The 21,087-nt window shown below is 41.9% G+C and overlaps 3 protein-coding genes across 3 annotated transcripts; 2 read left to right on the plus strand and 1 right to left on the minus strand.

Moving 5' to 3' along the window:
- The first annotated feature begins 1,193 nt into the window (after positions 1-1,193).
- On the plus strand, positions 1,194-11,244 carry avl9 (AVL9 homolog (S. cerevisiase)). Its single transcript, XM_058405813.1, has 16 exons — positions 1,194-1,406; positions 2,210-2,327; positions 2,430-2,515; positions 2,664-2,735; positions 2,844-2,933; positions 3,099-3,165; positions 4,002-4,042; positions 4,172-4,210; positions 4,308-4,377; positions 4,594-5,054; positions 5,372-5,506; positions 5,598-5,817; positions 5,909-6,026; positions 8,919-8,972; positions 9,426-9,514; positions 9,686-11,244. Exons 1-16 carry the CDS (start codon positions 1,323-1,325, stop codon positions 9,799-9,801), a joined length of 1,860 nt encoding a protein of 619 aa, XP_058261796.1. The 5' UTR covers positions 1,194-1,322; the 3' UTR covers positions 9,802-11,244.
- A 1,221-nt stretch (positions 11,245-12,465) lies between these two features.
- lsm5 (LSM5 homolog, U6 small nuclear RNA and mRNA degradation associated) lies at positions 12,466-15,378 on the plus strand. The gene is made up of 5 exons (XM_058405820.1): positions 12,466-12,572; positions 13,431-13,526; positions 13,654-13,681; positions 13,764-13,836; positions 15,117-15,378. Exons 1-5 carry the CDS (start codon positions 12,527-12,529, stop codon positions 15,147-15,149), a joined length of 276 nt encoding a protein of 91 aa, XP_058261803.1. The 5' UTR covers positions 12,466-12,526; the 3' UTR covers positions 15,150-15,378.
- A 604-nt stretch (positions 15,379-15,982) lies between these two features.
- psme2 (proteasome activator subunit 2) lies at positions 15,983-20,890 on the minus strand. The gene is made up of 11 exons (XM_058405818.1): positions 20,745-20,890; positions 19,200-19,232; positions 19,004-19,066; positions 17,972-18,058; positions 17,844-17,889; positions 17,668-17,765; positions 17,440-17,508; positions 16,642-16,709; positions 16,470-16,524; positions 16,298-16,384; positions 15,983-16,205 (listed from the first exon to the last, which is right to left on the minus strand). The coding sequence occupies exons 1-11, from the start codon at positions 20,781-20,783 to the stop codon at positions 16,125-16,127; spliced, it is 726 nt and encodes a 241-aa protein (XP_058261801.1). The 5' UTR covers positions 20,784-20,890; the 3' UTR covers positions 15,983-16,124.
- Between the last annotated feature and the right edge of the window lie 197 nt (positions 20,891-21,087).

Consider the following 21,087-nt stretch of genomic DNA (forward strand, 5'->3'; position numbering starts at 1 on the left):
GGTATAATCAAGCCCTAAAGTTCATTATTTTCCTATAACAGCACACCCTCATGGTTTATTCCGCTTATACCTAGAACAGTTTTTAAGAATCTATTTAAACCGCCGTTTAATCCATCGACACTCGCATTTAATGTTGTGGAACATCTGCAGAATTTAGTTCCTGTTCTCACTTTTGTTAAAGCAGGTGGAAAGAGTCAGACAAAAATGTCTGGACAAACCTGCTTGACTTGAAAGAACTTCTATAAATCTAAACTTGTAAGTGAACATCTTGGAGGATTTACTGATGGGAAATTTAAAAGTCAGGTCATAGTAGACTCTTTCTGCTCCAAAGTGACACATTTGTGCCGAGTTATGGTTGATGTTGTTTCGTGAAATTGTTCTACCAAAATAACAATACCTTGAATCTAACAATCATAGCAGCAAGGCACAACTAATCACAACGTCTACCTCTATTGTGTCTGTGATTCATTAAGGAGATTAATTTTTTTTTAAATTTATGCTAATGATCATGTGATAGAAACATTTCAGCAAGAATCAAGGGGACAGTTGTGAGACCGGCCATGCTGTATGGTTTAGAGACAGTGTCACTGAGGAAGAGACAGGAGTCAGGCCTTTCTGTGTGGAGTTTGCTTGTTCTCTGCGTGCCTGCGTGAGTTTACTTTGGGTACTTGTTTCCTCCCACAGTCCAAAAACATGGACATTAGGTTTATTGGTAATTCTAAATTGCCCATAGGTGTGAGTGTGGTTGTCTGTCTATATGTGTGGCCCTGTGATGGACTGGAGACCTGTCCAGGGTGTACCCCTGCCTTTCACCCAATGTGTGCTGGGATAGGCTCCAGCAGACCCCCGTGACCCAAATTAGGAATAAAGCGGGTATAGAAAATGGATGGATGGATATTTTATGGGTTATTTCATGTAAATGCATGATGTAGGTGCATGACGTCTGACGCCATTTATATAGAAACTGTGTATTGATGAGAGTTAATGTATATAAAGAAATCTATTGAATACAGAGCTGTGTGCTTGTAAGTATTATATTTAAGTCTTTACACATTCGACAGTGGTTTAAATTGTGGTTTTATTTACGAAATTACGACTAAGTAGATCTGATTGTTATGTTTTTTAGAGTAAGCTTCACGCTGTCCCATCTGCCGGGAATGAGTCAGCCAGAGCCAGTGTCGTCATGGTCACGAGGGCGGAAGCGGAAGTGATCTGTTTGTGTTTGTTCATCAGTAACAAATCGATGAGGGGAGGCAGAGACATCGGTTTTTATGATTTTAATCGTGATTAAAAGTTAGCTTTTGTCCCCTTCACACACGGCGATGGAGTCCGGCGGTAAGGACGGAGTTAAAGGAGCCGTGCTGCACATCGTGGTGGTCGGCTTCCACCACAAGAGGGGCTGCCAGGTATGTTAATGCTAAGCTACCCTAACACAGGTGCGTTGCCTGACGTTTTAGCCTCCAGACACGCAAAGCTGGCTGTCTGCAGCACCGCTCAGTTATTTTTGTTTGTTCAGAAATTAATGTCAGAGCCAGAGATATAACACGTACGCGAGAGTAAGGTAAATGTCATTGGAAAGAGAAAGAAGCTCGTGGTAAACATCTAAATATTTCATGGTTGTTAATTATTTAAAAAGTTGCAGTAACAAGAGACTGCAGTTCAGTGTGTGTGTGCTCTTCTGAATATACATTGACTTTTTTACTATTATGAGTTTATTCGAACTTTTTCGAATTGTTCTGACTGTAATAAACTCAGTGTTCAACCTGAAGTTTATAAGTGATCTCAGTAGCCCCGCCCACAAACAGCTGTCCCATTTGATCATAGGTCACACTGGACACCTCTGGCTCAGCAACCTAAGCCCTTGATTGTGGTGGTGTTCAAAATCCAAAAGTTGTAGTGTTTAAGTGTTTTGATTGGCTCCCTGGTTGTGGCATCCTGAGCAATTTGATTGGACACTCTTTTGAGTCGTTCCAGACATTCTGATTGGGCAGAGTGTTGTATTCCTAATGCTTTGATTGGATGGCAGTTCCAGACATTGATGTTGGTTGAATATTGTTTTGTAATCGTTTTGATTGGACGCTGAAACATTGTTGAAACATTCCAAAAGTTATGATTGGGTGTCGAGACACATTTTGTTTGGATGCCATGTTGAAGAAATTTCAAGATTGTTTTTTAATAGATCAAAGTGTGTGTGTGTGTGTGTGTATAGGTGGAGTTCTCATACCCCCCCATCAGTGATGAAGGTCATGACAGTAACTTGTTACCTGATCAGTGGAAGTACCTGCCGTTCCTTGCACTGCCCGACGGAGCGCACAACTATCAGGATGGTAAAGACACTCGATACGCTGCACACATCCCTCTGTGTAACACTAAAGCTAGCTAGCAAGTTACACAAAATTAATATTATATTTTTATCTCTGCTTCTTCAGACACAGTGTATTTCCTCCTGCCCCCACTGAGAGAGGACATGAAGTGTGTGTACGGCGTTTCCTGCTACAGACAGATTGAAGCCAAGGTCTGTATCCCTCATTAACACCGCCGCTAACAGTGTAAAGAATTAGTACACACACACACACACACACACATACACAGGTAAATTTGCAGCATTCAGTGGAATTACCTGCCTCAGGTGTGCCGCGACAGATGGCTGTCTTCTGTTTCAGATGCTGAAGGTGAGACAGGCTGACGTTACCAGGGAGACGGTGCAGAAGAGTGTGTGTGTGCTCAGCAAAGTGGTGAGCAGCACTTCTAGCCTTCAGCCTGTGTGTGGTCATGTGGGTATTTGTTTTAGCTCAGAGACTGTTTAGGTGTAATTGACTGTAGCATGTTTTATCCGGTTTTAGCCAGTTTTCGGGCTCATTGCAGCAAAACTGCAGCTCATCACACATGCCTACTTTGAGGAGAAGGACTTCTCTCAGATCTCCATCCTGAAGGTGAAGTCCATATTCCTATCTAAATCTGAGTGTGTGTGTGTGTGAGGGCTCTCTTTTTCATTATTCCCTCCTCTCTCTCCCCCTCTGTGTGTGTGTGTGTGTGTATGTGAGGGCTCTCTTTTTCATTATTCCCTCCTCTCTCTCCCCCTCTGTGTGTGTGTGTAGGAGCTGTATGATCAAATGAATGCTTCTCTACGGTTCCCAACACTGGAGGGATCGCAGCTGTATCTGGGTAAACAATCAACCACCATCTCGACATCACCCTCACACACACACATACACATTAGTTTATTTGCATTTGCTAGCCTAAGATTAGTATTGGACAGAGGGTACTCTGAGATGTGCATTATCATGGGATGGAGGGTACTCTGAGATATACATTAGTCAAGGCATGCTTTACTCTGTGATGTGTGTTAGGCCAGGATATGAGTTGGATGAAACATGTGTTGGCCCCAAACTCAAGCACTGACCTGAGACATGATGCATGTTGGCCAAGCAGTGATTTGATATGTCTTGACTTGTGACACACACCATCCCCTCTGAAAGTATTGGAATAGCAAGGCCTGTTCTTTAATTTTTGTTATACTCCCAAAACACAGAGCTAACACAACACAGGGGAGAAATAATGGAAGGTTTTAGCCTTGTTTTAGTGAAGAATAGACTGAAGGGAGAAACCCCCTGAAGCACACAACTACTGAAAGAAGCTGTGTGACAAACCTGGAAAAGCATCACAGAAGAAGAATGGAGCAGTTTGGTGATGTTGCTGAGTTTTAGTTTTGATGCTGTTGTTATTGCATGTGAAGGAAATGCATCCAATTATAATGTGTCATTTATTTGAAGACTAACTGTTCCAATACTTTTGCTCACTTAATTATTGGGTGGTCTGCTACTCACGGTCTGAACTCTTCTGCTTTATCATCTAATAATAGATGAAGATCTCTTCAGACTATAGTAAAAACAACAGAACTGGCCCTGGAGTTGGAAAGGGAATATAAGTCACTGTATTGTGACTTTCTCACCAAGTCTCTCTCTCTCTCTCTCTTCCCCCCCTCGTCATTTTCTTTGCAGGTTTATCTGCACGAGATTTAATACTGCACTTCAAACACAAGGTAATACAGGATGCCTGGTTACAGGATGTACCGTAACATTTCATCTCTCATTATTACTCCTCATTATTACATCTCATTTGAAACTATTAAATAATAATAATAATAAGTGTGTTTACTGTGTGTGTTTAGGTTCTGGTGCTGTTTAAGTTAATTCTGCTGGAGAAGAAGGTCAGAACACACACTCTCTCTGTTTATCTCTCGAGTATATCTAAGCTGTCGACTGAAATTAAATACTGTGTGTGTGTGTGTGTGTGTGTGTGTGTAGGTGCTGTTCTATGTCTCTCCTGTTAACAGATTAGTGGGGACCCTGATGACCGTTCTCTCCTTGTTCCCTGGTGAGATGCACCACACACTCGCACACACACACAGTGCTAATATGATGTGTTATGAAATAGAGAGGTGTGTTTTGTGAGTCCATATATGGAAGAAGGAACCATCCATGTCACAGTGACCTGCAGTTGTGCTGTTATGCTATACAGCTAGCTATTGATTACTTCATAAGTGTACTGTTAGAGAGTGAACTCTGTTCAGGAAACCGTGTGTGTGTGCAGGTATGATCGAGCGTGGCCTGCCTGACTCGTCCCACTATCATCCTAAAACCAGCCAGTCGGAGAGTGTTGACATCATCAAGAGCGTAGACCTCACAGAGAACACAGAAGTGTTCATAACTGAGCCCACAGCCAACCAATCAGAGGGTTCTTCTGGTGCTAAGGTGACTCCAAGCTCTCCTGATTGGCTGGATAGCGAGTGGGAGAATCTGGACCCAAGTGTGCTAGAGGAGGATGAGGAGGAGGAGGAGAAGGGGAAGCAGGAGGAGGGAGGAGGGGGAAGAAGGGCACAAACGGAGTGTTTAGTGTCCGAGTCGAACGTGCCCATCACTGTTCAACCCAAGGCCACGCCTCCTCAAACTGACTCACACACACACAGTGCTACACACACACATGCTACACACCCCCACACACCCCTGCTGGAGGAAGACCAGTGCGGCTTGCCGCCCGCCATCTTTACCAAGGTACTCGCTCCCATGAAAAATATTTGCTGTGTGAAAAAGTAATTACCCCCTTAGTTGCTCAGTTACCCACAGTATGACAACTTTTGGAAAACATTTTGCTAAAAAATAAGTGTTAATTTCCCCTACACGTGGAGAAATGCTGTAGACCAGGGACACTGGTAGAAAGTCCAAAAAGAGAAAACGATAACGGAAGGAAACTCTTAAGAACGCGAAAGAATTAAGAAAAAACTAATTGATTTTTATCAGCTACTGGAATGCCCATTAGGACCCACTCACCTTACTTATTATCTGTATACTGTGTGTGTGTGTGTGTGTAGGGTTACCTGTGTTTGCCCTACATGGCTCTTCAGCAGCATCACCTACTTTGTGATGTAAGAGTTCGGGGGTTTGTTGCCGGAGCAACCAACATCCTGTTCCGTCAGCAGAGACACCTGAGTGATGCCATCATAGATGTGAGACACACATACCATGGTTAATGTTCTTCCTGTTATTAAATCCTGACTGCATAGAATATTTGTGATGTGTGTGCGTGCATGCACACAGGTCGAGGAGGCTGCGATCCACATCGCTGACCCAGAGTTGCGGCGTGTCCTCAGCCTGACCACAGCTGACCTGCGTTTCTGCGACTTTTTGCTGAAGAGTGTGTGTGATCAAAGCGAGGACGTGTTTCTAGACGGAACCGGCTGGGAGGGAGGAGACGAATGGATCCGGGCTCAGTTTGCACTCTACATTCACACACTATTAGCGTCCACACTACAGCAAGGTACACACACTGTTGATTAACAGTGCCGTGTGTGTGTGTGTGTGTGTGTGTTGTTGATGGCTGACCCTGTGTTAACTGCTGTCTGTGTCAGATAATGAGAAGCTGCTGGCAGACTACGGCTCTGCATTCATCTCCGCCTGGAGGATCACGCACAACTACAGAGTGTGGTCAAGCACACACCATCCGGCCATCACTGAGATTACACCAGGGTGAGAACATGGGCTGTGTCCCAAAACTGACACCACAGGATAATACTGCTGTTAATAACAAGTGACATAGTGTGGAGAGAAGAGGGACACCAGGGGAGGAAAAAAGGGTAGATAGAGGAGAAGGGAGAAAGGGGATAAAATAACAAAGATAGAAAATGAATGAAAGAGTAAAAAGGAATAATAGAGAATAAAAAAAAAAAAGAAAATCAGTAAAGGGGTGTGTCTTGTGTGTCTGTAGTGTAATGAGGTGAGTAAAGGGGCGTGTCTTGTGTGTATCAGTAGTACGATGGGGTGAATAGAGGGGTATGTCTTTTGTGTATCAGTAATGTGATGAGGTGTATAAAAGGGGCGTGTCTTGTGTGTATCACTAATGTGATGAGGTGTATAAAAGGGGCGTGTCTTGTGTGTATCACTAATGTGATGAGGTGTATAAAAGGGGCTTGTCTTGTGTGTATCAGTAAGGTTCAAGGGGTTCAAGGGTCTTTATTGTCAATACTACCATATGTGCAGACATACAGAGGAATTGAAATACCGTTTCTCTTCTCTCGTCAGTATTAATATTGTAATTTCAGCCAGTGCAACAAAGAACAGATTTTTGTGATGGTACCAGCAGTATACTTGTAATAAATAGATATAAATAAACCAGTGAAAAATAAATTGAACATCTGAATGGATATATATCTAAGTAAGTGTAAACAGTGAATTCTATTAAATATACAAATATATTCTGAGGTGCAAATAAGCTGAAGATAGATGTAAACATAAACATGAAGATAAATGTAAACATTCAAAAAGTTAGAAGCAAAACAGCATGTACAATAGCAGCATTATGAGTAGTGCAATACAGTTTTGGATTGAAATAGTTTGTGTATGAAACGCTGAAACATGTAATGTTTGAACAAGTGTTTGTAAACAATTCAGTTTGTGTAGAATTTTGTCGACAGTATAAAGTGTCTAATGTGCAATGAAGTGTGGGTGAGCTGTAGTTTCAGAGTTCAGGAGTAGGTATGGGAGGAGGGACATGATGGACAGAGTTCAGCATCCTGACAGATTGATGGATGAAGCTGTTTGAAAGTCTTGTGGAGCGAGCCTGGAGGCTCCGGTACCTTCTCCCTGAAAGCAGGAGGCTTAAGTAGAGGTTTGATGGGTGTGAACCATCTGCTGCAGGTATGCAGGTATGGGAGGCAGGTATGGGAGATATCCACAAGGGAGGGCAGAGAGACACCGATGATCTTGCCGGCTGCTTTCACTATGCGTTGCAGAGTCTTTCGACAGGAGGCAGTGCATCCTCCATACCACACAATAATGCACCTGGTGAGAATGCTCTCAATGGTGCCCCGGTAGAAGGAGCACATGATAGGAGGTGGGACTTGTGCTTTCCTCAGTCTGCGAAGAAAGTAAAGTCGTGACTGAGCTTTCTTGGCCAGCGATGTGGTGTTCGTCATCCAGGAGAGGTCCTAGGAGATATGTACCCCTAGGAACCTGGTGCTGTTCACCCGCTCCACTGCAGCACCGTTGATGGTTAGTGGGGGGTGCTGTGGTGGTCCTTTCCTGAAGTCGATGACAATTTCTTTGGTCTTCCCCACGTTGAGGAAGAGATTGTTGTCGGTACACCACTGGACCAGACGGCTCACCTCGCTCCTGTCGTTGGCCTCGTAGTTGTTGGTGATGAGGCCCACTACAGTTGTCGTCTGCAAACTTGACGATGTGGTTGGTGTTGTAGCTGGGTACACAATCATGGATCAACAGGGTGAAGAGCAGCTGGCTGAGCACGCATCCTTGAGGCAACCCTGTGCTCAGTGTGATGGTCTTAGATGTTTTTCCGCCGACTCGTACATTCTGTAGTCTCTCTGACAGGAAGTCCACAACCCAGTTACAGAGAGTGGAGTTGATTCCCAAGTGTCTTAGTTTGTTTATGAGCTGCTGGGGGATAATTGTGTTAAAAGCTGAGCTAAAGTCCAAGAATAGCATACGCACATACGAGTCTTTGGAGTCCAGGTGTGTAAGGGCTGGATGGAGAGCGGCTGAGATGGTGTCTTCAGTGGACCTGTTGGTTCTGTATGCAAACTGGAACGGGTCGTGGGAGGGAGAAAGTATGGATTTTATGTGCTGCATGATCAGTCGCTCGAAGCACTTCATAATGATGGGGGTCAGTGCAACAGGCCTGTAGTCGTTATGGCTGGATGGGTGTGGCTTCTTCGGGACTGGAATTACTGTGGTGGCCTTGAGACACTTGGGGACAACTGCTTGACTCAGCGAGATGTTAAAGATGTCAGTTAGTACATCCTTGAGTTCTGCAGCACAATTCTTTAGAATACGACCAGGTATGTTGTCTGGTCCGGCTGCCTTGCATGGGTTGATCCTCATCCTAATGTGATAAGGTGTATAAAAGGGGCGTGTCTTGTGTGCATCAGTAATGTGATGCGGTGAATAAAAGGGGTATGTCTTGTGTGTATCAATAATGTGGCGAGGTGTACAAAAGGGGCGTGTTGTGTGTCTGTAGTGTAATGAGGTGAGTAAAGGGGCGTGTCTTGTGTGTATCAGTAATGTGATGAGGTTAATAAAAGGGGCGTGTCTTGTGTGTATCAGTAATATGATGAGGTGAATAAAAGGGGCGTGTTGTGTGTGTAGTATAATGAGGTGAGTAAAGGGGCGTGTCTTGTGTGTATCAGTTATGTAATGAGGTGAATCAAGGGGCGTGTCTTGTGTCTATTAGTAATGTGATAAGGTGAATAAAAGGGGCGTGTTGTGTGTGTCTGTAGTGTAATGAGGTGAGTGAAGGGGCGTGTCTTGTGTGTATCAGTAATGTAATGAGGTGAATCAAGGGGCGTGTCTTGTGTGTATCAGTAATGTGATGAGGTGAATAAAGAGGCGTGTCTTATGTGTCTACAGTCACCCGTTCCAGGGTCAGTACAGCGTGGCGGACGTGAAGCTGCGTTTCTCACAGTAAGTCTGCTGAAGCTCTTCTTTCCTTTATCAGTTTATCTGCAGTCATTACAACACAAGCAGTAGAGAAGCAGCGATACTGATGATCATACGGAGGCAGCTGGTGGGGTTCAGACTTCCTGATCCTCACCACTTACAGCTGAGCAGCTGATGGTGAACCTCCAGTGACAGTCCTTTTTTTTCCTTCAGCATCTATATTTATCTGTATTCTTTATTTAAATAGACACATGCTATTGAATAAAATGAGGTGTAGAAAAAGACATTGGTTACTTGCTGTAAAAAATGAATATGTACTTAATTGCTAATTAAATCTGTATGTACTTTAATAAATATCTTTACTGGACACAGTGTCCAGGAGAATCTGGATCTGAATATATGTGTGTGTGTGTGTGTGTGTGTGTGTGTGTGTGTGTGTGTGTGTGGATTTAATCTAATTTTGTGTGTGTTATGTAGCTCAGTACAAAACAGCGAAAGGGGGCGGAGACTGGGCAGCGCAGTGATGAGCACCAGCAGGAGTGTAGTGCAGACTGGCAGAGCTGTAGGTCAGTATCATCTGATTAGTAAACACTGACATGAACCTTATCCTTTGTTGGCTTCATTTCTTGGTGGTCAAACACGAGCATGTGCACCCAACACAACACACAGTGTAAACACTCTCTCTCTCCCTCCCTCTCTCTCTCTCTCTCTCTCTCTCTCTCTCTCTCTCTCTTTAGGTCAGTCTGTAGGTGGAGCCCTGAACAGCGCCAAGTCGGTGATGTCATCGTGGTTTTCGACACTTTCTCAACCAGCGTTAATATCAAACCCACAGTCAACAACAACCAAGCAGTGACTGCGTCTTGCTCCACACACACACGCACTCCGTCATCATTTCACATACTCACAGATCTCACACACTACCAGTGTACTGTGTCTGGTGTGTCTTTACTTGTCTGACCAATCAGCATGTAGTGCTGCCTCACCCTGATCTGAGTGTGTTTACCTGAAATCAGCGGCCTTAACTGTCTGTCTGTCTGTCTGTCTGTCTGTCTGTCTGTCATGGGGAGTTCAGGACTGATTTAATATGTAAAATACATAAAGATATATAAGTATATAAAAAATATATATAATTGTAATTCTACAGTCCAGTGTTGTCTGTCTCTCTGTCTGTCTGTCTCTCTGTCTGTCTGTATATCATCAGTTATACATTGATGCATCAGTACCCTTTTTGTTTTAATTCCTTCTCTTCCCGGACCAGGTATGAGTACGAGTACAGGTTTACTCATTGACTGATACTAAAATGAGCAACATCCTTAGTATTAAAGGGTCAGGGATATCAGTGTCTGTATGGGTGCATCCTTTATCTATTCATTTCTTTCCTTCCACCTATACCTCTGCTGGTCTTTCTGTCTGTTTGTCTGGTGTTAAAATCTGTTGTCTGATTTGTCCAATCAGAAATGCTGCATATAAAAAAAGATAATATATTAAATTATATTAATCAAATAAATTTGTACATTAGGTGATAGATCTAGCAGAGTAGTTGTCATATGACCTGTAACAGGAAGTGATCATTATTCTTGTGTGTCGATGAACACAAACGTAAATGCTGAATGTTCAGTGCTTTTTTTTTCCAGTGCTTAGTAAGCTGTTAGCGTCACTCGCCTTGTAGCGTTATGCCGCACACACTACAAACATTACACACCTGAACTAGACTCCCATCATTACAACACTGCGTCTCAGAATCACCTCATGGCCCACGCACTTAACATCAGACTATTTACTTCTAGCATGTAGCTTAGCATGTGAGTGGGCTAATAGTCATGAGATTTAAAAAAAAATATTTTCCTTGCACCACAAAGGCGGAGCTTAAGTCGAATTTGAGCTTGTGACATCACTACTAACCAGTTCCAGGAGCCCTTCAGACATCTAGCTGACTAAATAAACTGTTCTGCCGTCTGATTGGCTGCTCCGACGTAATCCGAGCTCCGCCCTAATCGTGATCCCGGGACCGCTCGGTTTCATCCTTCATCTCTCTCTTGATTTTGAAGCTCTACATCCGTGTGTTCTGTGACTGAAGCTGTGCATTTTGTTTTTAAACACTGGTTTATTTCCGTTTTTGTTGTTTTAGTGGTTTTGCTGTGTCTTCATTTTTATTTTCCATTTCAGCACGGTTTACATGTTTCTCTGAGGTACCTTTTTGGTTGTTAATCTTAATAAATCGGAAAGGAATAGTTTCTATGACTCCAACACTCGTCTTTTAGTTTTTGTGATTCCTTTTTTTTTTAAATCTATATTTCTACGTGCTGTGAAAATAAAGTGGTGTTTTTTTCACTAACAGAGGGGAAAAAAACAAGTCATTTCTACAAAACCTTTAGCTACATATACATTCATTCATCGTCTTCCACTTATCCGGAGCCGGGTGGTGGGGGCAGCAGTCTAAGCAGGGATGCCCAGACTTCCCTCTCCCTAGACACTTCCTCCAGCTCTTCTGGGGGGATTCCGAGGTGTTCCCAGGTCAGCCGAGAGACATAGTCCCTCCAGCGTGTCCTGGGTCTTCCCCGGGGTCTCTTCCCGGTGGGGCATGCCCGGAACACCTCCCCAGGGAGTTGTCCAGGAGGCATCCGAAACAGATGCCCGAGCAACCTCAACTGGCCCCTTTTGATGTGGAGGAGCAGCGGCTCTACTACGAGCTCCTTCCCAGGTGACAGAGCTCCTTACCCCATCTCTAAGAAGGTTTCCTCTACAGAGGAAACTCGTTTCGGCCGCTTGTATCCGGGATCTCGTCCTTTCAGTCATGACCCAAAACTCATGACCATAGGTAAGAGTAGGAACGTAGATTGACTGGTAAATCGAGAGTTTCGGCTCAGCTCCTTCACCACAACAGACCGATACATAGACCGCATTACTGCTGCCGCTGCACCGATCCATCTGTCAATCTCACGCTCCATCCTTTCCTCAGTCGTACACAAGACCCCGAGATACTTAAACTCCTCCACTTGAGGGAGGAAAACCCTTACAGCCTGGAGGGGACAAGCCACCTTTTTCTGGTGCATATACATTTATTTCCTAATGTCTGACATAGAGACACAATTTTAAACAAATCAGGAAGTTGCTTTCTGTTTAGACATATGTCTGTGTGTCAGCAGCTGTAAACATTCACTCCCTCACTTCCAGCATCTCTTTCTTCTCTCTTTTCGAGTTAATTAAAAAAAAACCCTGCAGGTTCTCGAGAAACTATGTACGGAAAGTATAAACATTGCTGCCATGAAGACTTTTCTGTGTTGGGGGAAAGAAAAACCCTGCGAGTTACAAAGCACTGGTACTGGAGACTCCTTCCATCCCTTTTATCAGCCCTCCCTGTTTGTTGGAAAGACATTTATTTATTCATTCATTTATTTATTTTTATTTCCTACATTAGGGATTTTAGTATGTAGTAAAATTAATTGCGCGTATAAATAGTTGAATACCAATTTAAAAATAAATAAATAAAAAATCGAAAGCGTCCACAATTTCTCAATTCTACTTCCGCTGTACGCCTCGGCTCTGTCAATTCCACATCCGGTCGAGTTGTTTGCAAAATGGCGGCAACACCGGCTTCAAACCCGTCACACTTGTTACCCCTCGGTAAGAGCACGGTTATATACTTTATTCATATTATTATTTTATCTAGCACTTTGACTCTCTGTAATGGTGTTATACGTGTATTTTTTCCCGCATGTTGCTTTGTTTTATACCCAGCGTGCTTTGTGCTAACACAAGACAAACGAACGGTAGCGTCCCAAATCGCGTGTTAGTGCACTACCTGTGATCCCTACATAGTACACAAGTACATCAGTAATACTGCGCGCTATTTAGTGCTTCAGTGTGTTGTTTGGGATGTAGCCGAGAAACGCATGTTTAGCTATTCCCAATAAGCTTGTTTATGTAACTCACTAATGTTTATTCACACCAGGATCATTAAACTCTAATTATGACTTAAATTATATAGACTTAAATTACATCTTATCGTGTTGGTTTGGCTGTATTTATAAAATAAGTAGAAAGTTTTACCTCTAGGGTTGCAAAATTCACGGAGCTTAAATGTAGTTGAAAAAACCCTCAGGATTTACTACAGGTAGCTGAAATAAAATATCTGGATATGGAAAATTATCAGTTTTTCAGGTTTTGTTCCTCTTATTTTCTTTTAATAACTCATTAAAAATCAATTGGAATAAATAATTGACTGTAATAAGTATTGTGAATTTGTTTTGCAAACAAACTGGCTGTAAGTGAAATGCCTGGCTGAAATGATGGAATCTGATTGGTCGAATGGAAATATTTACTACAATTCTATATTTATATTTACGTACGATATCTAACAGAACATATATTAAACTGATAAAAAAAATTCATTTGACCAATCAGATATTGTAAAACATCTAGCTTGGTGAGAATTGTTAATGTTTACTGTGTTTTGATTTTTGCTTCGTTTTGTTTTTACAGAGCTGGTGGATAAATGTATCGGCTCCCGGATCCACATCGTCATGAAAAACGATAAAGAGATCGTGGGAACCTTGCTGGGGTTCGATGATTTTGTCAGTATCCTTTTCAACGTTTCTCCTGAATTAGCAAGAGTTTGCTCCTTCAGAATTTGCAGATTGTTTTTTGTTTGTTTTTCTTTCTCCTGCTTGTTTGTTTGATGTGTCCTTGACCAGGCTGTAATCAGACATGGTGCTCGAGGATGTCACCGAGTTGTACGTATCTTTTTATAAATAACTAGATTATTTTTTGTGTAAGATCTTGGAGTTTTGTCTCACACTGCTTGTCGTTGCACAGTGAGATCACACCTGAGGGACGACGGATAACAAAACTGGATCAGATTCTCCTCAATGGAAATAACATCACCATGGTGAGTCCCAAAAACTGATGGACTGATGTTCTAGGAAGAACATGAATTAAGGACGAAGCCCAGATTTGAGACAAAATGGCTGATGTTCCAAAAAACAAACAAACCATGAATTAAGGAAGAACACTGAGTGCCTTAAAATTGCTGATGTTTTAATAAGAATATTAATTAGGGAAAATCACTAGCATTTGGGACAGAGCCCTAAAAAGGTCTTAGCATTGTCTGTGGTTCTAGTTAGATGAATGATATGGAGAGAAGCCCTTTAATAGCTACCATACTATTGACGATTACACTGATCAGGCAGAACATTATGAGTAGTGAGTGGTGAAGTGAATAACACTGATGATCTCCTCATCATGGCACCTGTTAGTGGGTGGGATATATTAGGCAGCAAGTGAACATTTTGTCCTCAAAGTTGATGTGTTAGAAGCAGGAAAAATGGTAATGATTTGAGCGGGTTTGACAAGGGCCAAATTGTAATGGCTAGACGACTGGATCAGAGCATCTCCAAAACTGCAGCTCTTGTGGGGTGTTCCCAGTCTGCAGTGGTCAGTATCTATCAAAAGTGGTCCAAGGAAGGAGCAGTGATGAACCGGCGACAAGGTCATGGACATGGGGCGCGAAGGCTGGACCATGTGATCCGATCCAACAGATGAGCTACTGTTGCTCAAATTTCTGAAGAAGTTAATGCTGGTTCTGATAGAAATGTGTCAGAATACACAGTGTATGATTGGTCAGGGCTGTTTTGGCAGAAAAAGGGGGACCAACACAATATTAGGGAGGTGGTCATAGTGTTATGCCTGATTGGTGTAATTAGAGAAGTATGTTTTGGTAAGAACACTAATTAGGGGAGAGTGCTAGCAAGAACACTAGTTAGTGGGAAAATGGTAGAAGTTGGGACAGAGCTGACATCCTAGTGAAAAGATTAATTGTCAGAAATCTTTAGTAAGAACACGAATTAGAGAAGAATGTTAGTGTTTGAGACAGAGCCCTAAAATGGTAGATTTTCTAGTGAGAACACGGAGTACGGAAGTGCACGAGCAAGTACACTAGTTAGGGAAAATTTTTAGATATATGGACAGAGCCAAATGAATGGCTGACAGTTCAGTAAGCATATAAATTAGAGACGAAGCCCTAGTGCTAGTAAGAACACTGAGTAGGGAAGTGCACTAGTATTTGGGATGGAGCTGGCGGTTACCCCTGAGAACAGTGATGAATGGTGAGTGATGTTAGTGTATGTTATGTGATGCAGTTGTGCTGATGATAAAACACTGTGTTTACAGCTGATCCCTGGAGGAGAAGGACCAGAAGTGTGAAGAGATCCACAAGAGATCATCGTTCATTTTTATTTGTATTTTTTTCCACATATATTTGAGTGATGTATTTTTTTTATATATATATATATGTATAAAACCCGTCCTCTGTCTGAGTTAGTGTGATGTCTGATTGTGTATCAGAATGAAGAGTTGAGTTACTCATTACACACTGGACACGGTTCTGTTCGGTTATTATTAAATAAAGCTCAAAGACTTTTGTGGAGTCTGACTTTTTGTTCTCATCACTTGGTCTAATGTAGATGTTCTTCACTTTTCACTTATGGGAAAATTATTACAGGTTTTTAAAAATCTCCTTATTGTACTTGTGTATGCCTCGTCCCCAGGGGTCACTACAGCTCATTAGCAGTAAAACTGGTTAGTCCTCCAGCACATGGTGGAGCTTATTTGTTTGGAAGCAGCGTCTCGTCACTATCTTAAAAGTTTAAATCCACAAAGCCTCCTCTCTTGCTAAACTTTTGCTGGTTTGCTAAGCTGGTTTCTTGCCCTTCAACACAGTCACTGACTTCCTGGTTCAGAAGGAAACTAAACGCACCAAATCAAAGCTCTCGGGGTCTTCAAAAGGTGTTTGTTACTGTTTCATGACAAAAATGTTTCACGCAAAACCTATGAAGATTTCTAAATAATAAAAAAAACCTGAAAATAAACCTCTAAAATCACACCTTTTATGCTTGGCAAGAAAGAAAGAAAGATATTTGCATACTGAAACCTGATTGGCTCACGTATTTGATGATGTAACACATCACCGTGATTTTTTTTTCAGGAGGATGTTTGGCTCCGGTTTTGTGCTGACAGAAAGAGGCGGAGTCACCGGCTTAATATCAAACGCTAGGGTTGTATTTATTTTGACATGAGTGTCGTTACAGTGTGTAGTCGTGATTTGGTCAGAACTATTCGACAGAAACAGCATTTCCAACAGACGAAGTGAAAGGGGTGTGAGGACGATGCGTCTCGCTCTCAGTACATGCAGGGCTTCTCTTCTCCTTTCGGGTTCACCACCTTCTCCAGGTTCTTGCTGATGATGTCATACAGCTCCGCCTGCAGACACCAGTACAGGGTGTTAGACTGTTATATATCAAGAAATGAAACACTCATGATAAAGTGCTAACACGGTCACACGGAATACAGACGTAATAGCCACGGATGTCCAGTAAGATGACCCGGATCTCGCAGTACGCCGCTTCGTCTTTCTCGTGGACGAGTGAGCGGTAGTCCATCTGGAATCACACACAGCATGGGTTAATGAAGGTGCAGAAGTAAAGAAGCACAGCTAACGTTAGGACACGGAGCTGCTTTTCTCACCACATGCATGTCTTTGGAGGCTTTGGCCACGGCGTCGCCTCTCTCTGAGAAATATCTACACACACACACACATATCACAGTCACTACAGTGTTTTATTTTAGCTAAACATAATGATATACATATATCAAATATAATGATATATTATAACATGACATGTGAATTCATTCATACTTGTTAATGTTGGTCTGAAATCCTTCTAGTTTGGTTTTCACAGCTGCAATTCGCTCCAGGATTTTCTCCTGGAAAAATAAAAACATGAATTATTCATAATTTAATAATGTACGCGGCATACTGTCTAATGTACAGTAACGTCCCAAAATTACATTTTGGAGCACTGGCAGTACAATCTATTCCACAGACTAGGTAAATCTTTGCTGTTACCGGGGTTGATTTTAAGAATAAATCCATCATTCAGGAAGATTAGATCATGTGTTATTTCTCAACATGAAAGCTTTCCACAAAGGTTCACGAGGCGGCTGGTTGAGACTAGAGGCGTACATCAGGACTGGAAAAGTCACGTGACTGGGAGGTGTTGGGGGTCAGTCAGGAGGCAGATATGAAGCTCACGCTAAGATGAGTGCAGCGCAGTAAATCTACAGCTTTCACTGATTCATCCTTAATATCTGCCTGCTCAGGGTTTCAGTCTGGCATCAGTGGGTGTAAAAAAAAACTTTCCCACACACACATCTCTAGTGGAGACTGGGGTGATGAAGATGAGCTGACGGAAAAAAACCCTTTCTGTTTAGGCCACACCCACTTTGGTGTACAGGCACTATAGATGTATAGATATACTATAGGTATTAAAAAAAGGACTAGAGGAAAACATGTTGAACATATTTGGACAACAGCTTTGAACAATCCAGGGTCATGTCAAAATCGTCATCATAATCTGTGTTCGAGGAACAGGGCCCATGAACTCATGTCCTCATTAGTTACTGTTGGGTTTATAACGGCAGCATGTGAGCAGACCTGAATCGCGACTCCAAAGTCGTTTCCGTCCTCAATCTTAGGAATCAGCAGTGAAATCCAGCAGGAAACCTGCAACAACAAAGACACAAGAGGAACGTCCTTAATTCGCATCAAGAATGGGATTATATTAAAACACATACTGCTTTAATATTAACGCCTTGTTCCTGTGGGAATGCTCTCAGCCCTGTCTGACCCCTGTTATCCGACTGATTATTCATCTTGACTCACAGTGATGCATGTCTCCTTAAGCCCCGTGATCTCGGGCTTCACCACATCCAGCAGCTTCATGATCTTCTCATTTCCTTTGATGAAGCCACACACAGGACCTTTAAAAGGAAAATGAATTAAACTCAACAACATGGAGAACGTTATACCGAGTTACGGATACTGTATGTGGGACCTACGTTTCTTCTTCTTCTCATCTTCTTCATTTTTGTCTGTCTCCATTTCCTGTTTGGAGGAGAGAATAAAAAAGAGTTTAAATAACATGAAAACAAAAATGACACGAGTTACTCATATTAGCGAGGCTAACCTCCTCTTCCGGGCTTGGAGGATCGGGGATGGGGATATCAAGTGCTGCATGGAGGGAAGAGAGTTCCGAGACGCACAGTTCCTCCTCCTGAAACAGACAACCATGTGAGTGCTGGACGCTGGGACGGTATCGAACCCTACTACTCACACTGCTACCACAACCATGATGTGTGTTTATTCATCACTTTACAGATCTGTGATATTGTTACTTTACATTTCACAGCACTGTTGAGCTCTGGACTCCGATTGGTCAGCAGCTCTGACAGTAGCTCAGGTTTATATTTATACACTCGTTCTATTGCATTACCGTTTCTATAGCAACAGCTCATTCACTAGGACATGTATCTTATACGACAGCTGGTCCATCCACACAGATTTTAAAAAACACATGTATATATGCGTTTATTTAACATTTATAGGAGGAGTCTCCAGTGTCAGAGCTCTGTAACAGTCAGAGGCTGATGAGGGAACGAGTGTTTATAGCTGCTCTAACAGAACTCATAATATTATGACCACCTGCCTAACATTGCAATGGTCCCCCTTTTTGCTACCAAAACAGCCCCGACCTGTCGAGGCATAGACAAGATGTTAGCAGCAGATCCTTTAAGTCATGTAAGTCCTCCATGGGCCCTACCACACAACTTACAGGACTTAAAGAACAATTTTGATAGATACTGACCACTGCAGATCGGGAACACCCCACAAGAGCTGCAGTTTTGGAGATGCTCTGATCCAGTCGTCTAGCCATCACAATTTGGCCCTTGTCAAATTCGCTCAAATCCTTACGCTTGTCCATTTTTCCTGCTTCTAACATCAACTTTGAGGACAAAATGTTCACTCGCTGCCTAATATATCCCACCCACTAACAGGTGCCATGATGAGGAGATCATCAGTGTTATTCACGTCACCTGTCACTGCTCATAATGTTATGATTACCCCCGATCGGAGTATGTATTTAGAAATGGATATATGGTGTTGTAGAAAATTGCTTGACTGTATTGTCAGAGGAATAAAAGACATCACGATTGTTTACCTGAATCAGATTGTCCAGCTGGGAAATCTTCTTTGGGATATGATTTGAGAAAAGATCTTCTGCCTGAAAGAAAACATAGATATGTATATAAAATACACAACTACAGAGACACACACTGATAAAGAACATCTGTAGAAATATATGTGTGTAGTTTATGTTTATGCAATTTTAGGTCAATCTCCTGAAGATCTTCTACCTTCTGATACAGCGAATGGCGGAAGTTTTGAACCTGCAGAGAAAAATGAAACAACAATTAAACATAGAGTTCATAGATCAGCTGATCAGTAATGACTGGTTTAAAGTGAAGTGTTATGGTTTTGGTTTGGCGAGTAAACCAGCTGATATAACACACATGAACCATGCAAGACAGTGTGTGTAATGTGTGTTATTAAAATTGTACATTTTAAAGATAAGTTTTATAAGGTTATGGTTGCAAATCGGCATCTTAGGCAAAACTGGAGATCAGTGTAGGAAAAAGGTCAAAGATTAAGTTTAAGAGTTTTAGTGAAATGGGTTTAGAGGTTTGGGTTTAAGACTAAGCGTAATATTTGTTTAGGTTTTTGTTTTAATTTTGCTGTGATCTAGGTTGAAGGTGAAAAGTTTATTTCAGTATTCATTGCTCTTTTAAATTAAATCTGGTTTTAAGAATTAAACCCAGGTTTAGTTTCAGTGAAGTGTTTAGTGTTTTTTTAAGAAACTAACTTTGTCTGTAATTGTAAAGGAGCCTCTAGGTTTACAGTTAAGCCAGGGATTCATCCTTATAGCTTGGATACTTAAATTATGGATTCATTTTTTTTCTATTCATTTAAGAGGAATTTTAAGTTTTAGATCTAAATTCAGGATTTGTTTCATTTTTTGGTTCAGTGAAAGCTGGAGTTTGATTTAGTTTATTTTAGGGTTTGGGGTCTAGGTTTGGAGTTTAGTCAAGTTTAGTGTAGATTCATTTCAACTGAAAAGCTCTGATTCAGACTCAGGGAAAAACCCAGGTTTAGTCTAGTTGTAGTTTCAGCTAGAGAAGTAGTTTAAGTTTTAGGTTAAACACTGGTTTAGTTCAGGTTACTTTTGGTGCTGTACTTGGTTTAAGTGTTAAGTTTAAACACAAATGAAAGCTGTAGGGTAAATCCAGGTTTCATTTAGTTTCAGTGAATGTTGGCGGATAAGTTTATTAAAGCACTATCCTTGTAAGAGTTCATAATCAAATGAAAGCAAACTAAAAGTACATTTTGTTAATCTTGCTATCTCTCTCTCTCTCTCTCTTTCTCTCTCTCATTGGGTGTGTGTAAAACAGAATTTTCAGTATAAAACCTGAATATTAATCTTCTCTTGAGATGAACCTACATTACAGTCTCTGGCAAAATAATTTCCTTCTGGATTAATAATGCTCAATCTTATCTTATCTTAATCCACAGGTATCTTATTGTCCCTATGAGGACCTCTTATTGGCCTGAGAGTCACTGCCACTAATGAGTCCTGAACATAACCCTGACTCTAACCTCAGTCCCAGTAAAAGTTCCAGTTTGTGTTAACACGCCACTTTCCTCGTGGGGACCAAACAAAATGTCCTCACAAGGTCAAAACTTTTATCGATTCCTGTCCATGATTGGCTGGTCCCCATAAAGCTATGAAAACCCGCCCACATATCCGTGCCGATCCCTGCTGTTTTTAATTGCGGTGCTAATTAAAGTCAGTAAGATGCAGGGAAATGTGAGTGTGTGTGTGTGTGTGTGTGTGTGTGTCTTACCTTGAGCTCGTTGTCGCGGCTGATCTTAAATTTGGACATTTTTGAGGAGTTCAAGTCGGATTAGATGAGTGAGATGAATGCAGTGAGATGAGCTCGAGGACTTTTCCGATCGTTTCCTCTTGCACTTTCACTTTCTTTCTGCTCCGCCCTGGTGGCTCTTAAGGTGGACTTTAAAGCACATGATCTCTATTTATATGCTTAAAACGATATGTTGTTTGCCATAATTCATTCATTGTCCTCATTCTGTTAACGTTAACGTAAACATCATTTAGAAATTAATTTAGTTTTCATTTTAAAAGCGTAAAATTGGAACGCTTTCGGTATAAATCCAGTCCACCTTAAA

Source organism: Hemibagrus wyckioides, linkage group LG13, assembly GCF_019097595.1.
Source record: "Hemibagrus wyckioides isolate EC202008001 linkage group LG13, SWU_Hwy_1.0, whole genome shotgun sequence".
NCBI classification, from domain to species: Eukaryota; Metazoa; Chordata; class Actinopteri; order Siluriformes; family Bagridae; genus Hemibagrus; species Hemibagrus wyckioides.

Excerpts from the sequence above, each read along its gene's own strand:
- avl9 (XM_058405813.1), top strand. The coding sequence starts at position 1,323 with ATGGAGTCCGGCGGTAAGGACGGAGTTAAAGGAGCCGTGCTGCACATC. Across the intron at positions 4,378-4,593 it reads CGTTCTCTCCTTGTTCCCTG|GTATGATCGAGCGTGGCCTG; the intron begins GTGAGATGCACC and ends GTGTGTGTGCAG. Across the intron at positions 5,055-5,371 it reads CGCCCGCCATCTTTACCAAG|GGTTACCTGTGTTTGCCCTA; the intron begins GTACTCGCTCCC and ends GTGTGTGTGTAG.
- lsm5 (XM_058405820.1), top strand. The coding sequence starts at position 12,527 with ATGGCGGCAACACCGGCTTCAAACCCGTCACACTTGTTACCCCTCG. Across the intron at positions 12,573-13,430 it reads GTCACACTTGTTACCCCTCG|AGCTGGTGGATAAATGTATC; the intron begins GTAAGAGCACGG and ends TTGTTTTTACAG. Across the intron at positions 13,527-13,653 it reads GGGGTTCGATGATTTTGTCA|ACATGGTGCTCGAGGATGTC; the intron begins GTATCCTTTTCA and ends GGCTGTAATCAG.
- psme2 (XM_058405818.1), bottom strand. The coding sequence starts at position 20,783 with ATGTCCAAATTTAAGATCAGCCGCGACAACGAGCTCAAG. Across the intron at positions 17,766-17,843 it reads AGATGAGAAGAAGAAGAAAC|GTCCTGTGTGTGGCTTCATC; the intron begins GTAGGTCCCACA and ends TTCCTTTTAAAG. Across the intron at positions 16,525-16,641 it reads TTTCAGACCAACATTAACAA|ATATTTCTCAGAGAGAGGCG; the intron begins GTATGAATGAAT and ends GTGTGTGTGTAG.